General features: G+C 51.7%; 1 protein-coding gene across 7 annotated transcripts in view; it reads right to left on the bottom strand.

The window, feature by feature from the left end:
• Positions 1-639: 639 nt before the first annotated feature.
• Positions 640-6000, bottom strand: part of LOC147457976 (calcium-transporting ATPase, endoplasmic reticulum-type-like) — an 86436-nt gene continuing 81075 nt past the window's right edge. For all 7 annotated transcript variants that reach the window (XM_086512731.1, XM_086512732.1, XM_086512733.1 and 4 more), the window contains 2 exons: positions 1684-2073; positions 640-1603 (listed from right to left, as the gene is read on the bottom strand). In XM_086512731.1, coding sequence (XP_086368857.1) covers positions 698-1603; positions 1684-2073 — 1296 coding nt within the window. In that variant the 3' untranslated portion in view covers positions 640-697. The remainder of the gene's footprint in view (positions 1604-1683; positions 2074-6000) is intronic.

Genomic DNA, 6000 nt, shown 5'->3' with positions numbered 1-6000 from the left:
CTACCTAGGGGAAAAACGGATCCTACGCTGCCAGCCAATGGACAGGTCGATAGGACAGCATCAGATGAAACTGGACAGCTTGAAAGGGACAGAACAGATGGGACGGGCCAGATCGTCTTCCATCAAACAAGGCAACCTTGTCCTGGTCTAACAACCATCTTTGCACGGCCTACACCAAGAGCCCACTGGGAATCCAATTTAAATGTCAAAAATCTTTAGCTTTATTGCCTTTGCCTCTACTATTATTGCCCATATGCAGTTATGTAGCAAGAGGGATAAGGAAAGAGGTTCACAGAATATAGGCCAGGCTTAGTTATGAGCTTCCTGTTTATGTGAAAAGCTAGTATATGACACATTGAAAGCTAAGTAGAGCATCTACTATGGTCTGAATGACCAGAGAGTGACCTAAGAAAGGATAGAGATTGAGAGATTATAGGCCAGGATCAGTTGTCAGCATCTTGCTATATGAAAAAGCTGGTCTTTGGCACATTGAAACCTTTTTAAGACCATAAACAAAGGCCAAAGCATTTTAGTTCATTTCAAACACAATAATGAACGAAGTGCTACATGGCAGCTTCTTTATTGCAGAAAAACTTTTCAATACAAGCACAGATTCTCTAAAAAACGTGCAAGAAAACGAGACCAAAACAGCTTTGCAAATAAAAATTGACTGATTATTTCATATTTTGTCCATGAATCACAGCCCTTCTCTCCTCTTGACTTGAGGTGTAAAAAGAATACGTCCAATCAGCTTGAGAGCTTCCTCTAGTGGGATTACCGGAAAGGAGAACAACAGGACCAACAGCCACTCATTGTAATTCAGAGGAACAACTCCAAAAGCCTCTGACAACCAAGGAGTATATAGGATCGTGATATGCAGCCCCATTGACACCGCAATTGCCACCAGAAGCCAACGGTTAACCCAAGGCGGAACTTCGAGCAAGCTGTTCCTCTCGGAAAGAGCATTTAAAGCATTAAACATTTCTGTTACCACTAATGTGGACATGGCCAGTGTGGAGGGCTTGACCTTTCCATCAGTAAAGTAGCTACAAGGATCAGAAAAGGTGAAAACTTGAGAGCCAGCTGTGTAAGGGCTGGGATGGAAATCCAGCCACTTAGAACAATCCCCCCAATGACTTAGCTGATCGAGTGTGACTGCCGTATGCCCATCTGATGACATATCTACACCCATGCATGAGGTGTTATTGATATACCACAGCACAAATATCCCAACTGTTGCTAAACCCACATACGATCCAACTGCTAGAAACCGAAAGAGTGTCCACCCGCTGATAAGACCTTCATCTGGGGACCTTGGTGCTCTCTCCATAATGTCCTTGTCAGGTGGGTTGAATCCTAGAGCAGTTGCTGGAGCACCATCGGTCACCAGATTTACCCATAGAAGCTGTACAGGGATGAGACCCTGAGGGAAACCTAACAAAGCAGTTGAAAGAATAGCCACCACCTCTCCAATGTTTGAAGATATCAGATACCGTATAAAAGCTTTCATGTTGTCATATATAGCCCGACCTTCCTTCACCGCTACCACTATGGTAGCAAAATCATCATCAGCCAAGATCATGTCACTAGCCTCTTTGGCAACCTGCAGACAGCCCCCAAGGGTAGATTCGTGAGAACAAACATTCATGACTTGCAAAAAGAAACAATCGTGTATTATACAACCTCTGTGCCAGTGATGCCCATAGCAATGCCAATGTCAGCTAGCTTCAAGGCTGGTGCATCATTCACGCCATCTCCTGTCATTGCAACCACATCTCCACCACCTTTCAACACCCGAACTATTTCTTGCTTATGTATTGGTTCAGCTCGAGAGAAAACAAAGCTCTTTTCTGTGCTCCCAAAAAGAATATTGCGGCGTTCACTTTGAGAAAGCCTCATGAAATCTCTCCCTAGAAATGACTTGAAGCTCAAATCTTCCGTCTCTTCAAAAAGCCGGATTTCACGGCAGATCGCCTCAGCTGTGTTCTTATTGTCACCTGTTATTACTACCACCCCTATACCTGCCCGTTTGCAGTCTTTTATAGCATCCTTGACCTCTGGCCTAGGAGGATCCTGCACATACACAAACGTGACTTGAGATATACATCTACACCATCGTCTCCGTATTATCTATTAGAAACCTCTACCAGAGAGTGTGTGGCTGTCTCAGAGCTTTTAGAACCTATTGACACTGTTTAGCAATTAATCACCACCAGAACACATCCACTATATAAGCTTCACCATTAGAAAAAATATCCAAAAAGTCAGCATCACTAAAAACAACATATTTACATCAAGAAGGAATATCAATCCTCATTATATGTCCAGTTAAAATTCAGTATCACCAAGAAAAGGACCAACCAACAATCATACACATTTCTCATCCTCCATCGCTGCTCTTGCTCTACAATCTAGAATCTACCACTTTGAGATCCATCCTACAGTTCACGCCACCCATAGTGCATTCCCCTCACCTTTTGCACGCCTCTCACTAATTTTCTTTCCAATCTCCAACTACTGAACGGCTTTACCTTCCGATAACTCATTTTTCAAAACTTACCATCTGAGAATTGTCGCGCACCAATCTCAATCATTGACAATATAAGATGTAACTGGCAAGCCACTGGTGAGGCTGTGAATCAACAGCAAACACACGACCAAACTTGAAAATGCATAATACTTTTAACACTGGAGACAAGACATGGGAGTGGCAAAGTTCCACTCCCAAATGCATAAGCCTGTAAGTCAGGTGCCCCCACACAGTAATTTTTTTTTTTCCCGAGAAAAAGATCCTTCTATTAGTTAATGAAACTGCCCATAGGGCTACAACCACCTCTAAGAGAGGGCTACAACAATCATGACGGGGAGACTCTCCCAATGGAATTACAGCATATGTACAATGAGGCTAAATCAAGAGATGGGAGGAGGGAAAAGCCACACAGGTGGTCGGTAGTGCCATCTGAGAACACCCTGGAACATGGTGAAGAAAGGCCCAAGGCGCCAGAGTCAAAGGAAAGCCTCTCTGCGCTCCCGCATGCGGTCGGAGCTGCCTTGGAGTCTCTCGAACTGTCCTCTAAGAGTATGGATCAGCTCTAGTCAAAGATCCTGAACAGTCTTTGCTGGTAGTACAAGGCGAGCCTCGAAGATGCAGAAGCAGCGGGCCCGCCAGATGAACCTGAGTGTCAGGCCGCAGACGAGCTCCCAACACTCCTCTCTCTCACTGCACCACTCCTGTGGCGTAAGCTCTGTAGCAGGCTGGAGTGTAGGTCGACCCCCCTGCATCACTATCATCCTGCTGGTGGAGGATAGCTCAAACTGAAGTACCGGGCCCGTGAGAGTGGACCAAACAGTTGCCCCCCAAGTGTACTGCCGAGCAGTGGAAAGAGCTGGCATCAGCCAAAGAACACGAAGCCAAACCTACTATGCCAAACCTACTATGCCAAAGTACAGTCCCAAAGACAGTGACGCTGACTCTCCAAAAGATGGTCAAAAGCTGCACATGCTACCGAGAAACCACTATGTACGAACCCGCTCCGAAGTGCTGTAGCTCGGTGTGCAACCAGCCACTGGAACAAAGTGACTCCCCTCGGCTGTCTGGAGTCCCACCACCTCTCCCAAAAAGCTGCTAAGAACTCAGTTGTGAAATGAATAATTTTCACATGCAACGACTGCGCGCTCGCTTTTGCTGTGCCTCTTCCCCCCCCCCCCCCCCCCCCCCTTCCCACCCAGCGCTGCCCGCTGCCCGCTGCCCCCCCCCCCCCCCCCCCCCCTCAGCGCTGCCCGTCGCTGCTGGCCTCCCAGCTGGCTGCTCCTGCCTGCCCTCAACCCCCGCTGCCCCCCCTCGCGCTGCCCTTGTCCGCCCGCCTTCAGCCCCTGCTGCCGCCCCCACCCTCAGCCCCAGTTGCCGCCGCCCGCCCTCAGCCCCACCTTTTGTGCACTACATGTCCGCTTGCAACAGCCCGCCAAAAAAAAGAAAAAGAAAAATCCCCCCCCCCCCCCCCCCCCCCCCGCCTCGGCCCGTTCGTCCGCCCGCTGGGGTCCTTCCCTCGGTTACTCCTTGCAGTTCGGCACTTTCGGCAGTGCTTCAATTCCTTGGAGCAGTGTTCACACGCCCAATTGCAGTGCCATCCCGTCGTCCCTTTCTTACGCCACAGCAGTAGACACAGATGAAGGCTCCAGCTTCGCCACAGAGGGACGAGCCAGAAGCCCCCTCGCCCGACCCCGCTGAGCCCACCATTCGACTTGCTCTCTCACCTACAGAGCAAGCGAGCCTTGCCGCAGAGGTAGAGCGATTGCAAGCGACCTCGGTCATCTGCAAGATTCTCGCCACCCGACCTAGCAGAGGAGAGCTGCGAGACCTTCTCCAGGCCCGCCTTCTCGCAGAGGTGGGCAAGATCTTGGATGTCCAGATTCTCGGACGGGGGTACTATCAGATCGAGTTCGAGACCTCCGAGATGGCTTCCAAGGTCATAGCTATGAGTCTAGTGGCCATCCGAGCATCACGCGTCCACTTTCGACAGTGGCGACATGGTTTTGACCCGACTTCGGATGTTCTAGTAGAGGAGGCAGACATCCCCATCTCAGTCTGCTTTCCGGGTTTACGGAGGGAGTACCTACCACTTCTTTCCAGGATTGGCTCCGCCCTCGGGACTGTCCTCGAGACACCTCGTACGGCAGCATCAGTAGCAGCCAAGGCGGCCTTATGCTGCCAAGGCGGCTGGCATGCCCTCAGTTCGAGTTTTCGTCAGAGATACCCACACGCTCCCGAAGGTCATCCTTCTGCCTCGGGTGAGTGGGGGTTGGTTTAGACAGAGTGTGGAGTACTCGGGCCTCCCAAACCAGTGCTTCATTTGCCGACAGATGGGCCACCTTGCGAAGGCCTATCCACAGAGGAGGCCACGACCTGCACCTCAACCTCAGCCCCAGCCTCAGTCAACGGCACAACGCACAGATTCAGAGCCACCCCCCGAGCCTGGGGCTCTAGTAGAGGAGGGGTGGCAGCAGGCCCGTGGCCGTCGACGCCAGGGGCCACAGCGACATCCTGGTACTCAGAGGTACCTACTCAGTAGCAGTGGGTTCCCACGGGAAACCGCTTTGGTCCTCTTGAGCAGGAGGAGTCCCCTACGCCAGCCTCCACCTCCGCTTCACCCTCGACAGCCGCTCCCCCTTTAGAGCTCCCCTCCTCCTCCTCATCCTCCCCCTCGCCCTCTGCTCCCGTCACCTCTCCACCTCGCCCCTCTACCTCTGTCGCCCCACCCCGCTCCTCTTCTCCCCTGCTCCCCCCAGCTCCTTCCCCCCCTCCTGCTCCAGTTCCTCAGTCGACTCAGGAGACTGGTGCCTCGCCGGCGGCTAGGAGATCTCTTGGCAGCGCCTTTGCCACGAGTCACCTAGCGAGAGAGGGTCAGCCCTTCTTGCGGCCCCCTCTGCAGATTCAAACATCTTCCCTTGCAGCTATCCCTCGTGGTCTGACGAGCATTGACCTCCGACGCCGCTGGGACTTCTTTGACTACGGGTTCACTCGCTTTCTCGGCGATTCCGCAGCAGACCACGAGGCAGCCTCCTTCAGGGTCCATGCTTTGTTCCTCGCCGCTAGGGGGACAGAGGCCTTGGACTCAGCAGTTGGTTTCTCCTTCCCCCTCTGTGGTAGGGCCGAGACAGAGTGGTCCCTCGACTCAGTTGTGGGATGGTAACATACACAGGTTCTCGAGTTCTCTCATCACATGGGAGAACTTGGAGTTACAGATTTGCTACAGACTTTGTGGCCACTGGCCAAGTTTGCGGTGACACCCCTAGACTCAGCAGGATGTAGGCACATTGTGGTATACTTCTTTGCTGATACGCAGTGTTTGCCTTGCTACATTCATGAGGACTCCTGGACAGAGGAGGTTGCTTTACGCACGGCTCGCTCAGCTTGGGCTTGGGCTAGGCACTCACTGCAGTCTCGCCTATCTAGAGGACGCTCGGATGCGGATTAATCCCCATCCAAGCCAGCCTCGAAGA

Source organism: Adiantum capillus-veneris, chromosome 5 (assembly GCF_014529385.1).
Source record: "Adiantum capillus-veneris isolate H3 chromosome 5, ASM1452938v2, whole genome shotgun sequence".
Taxonomy (NCBI): domain Eukaryota; kingdom Viridiplantae; phylum Streptophyta; class Polypodiopsida; order Polypodiales; family Pteridaceae; genus Adiantum; species Adiantum capillus-veneris.
This window is presented reverse-complemented; position numbering and strand designations above follow the sequence as displayed.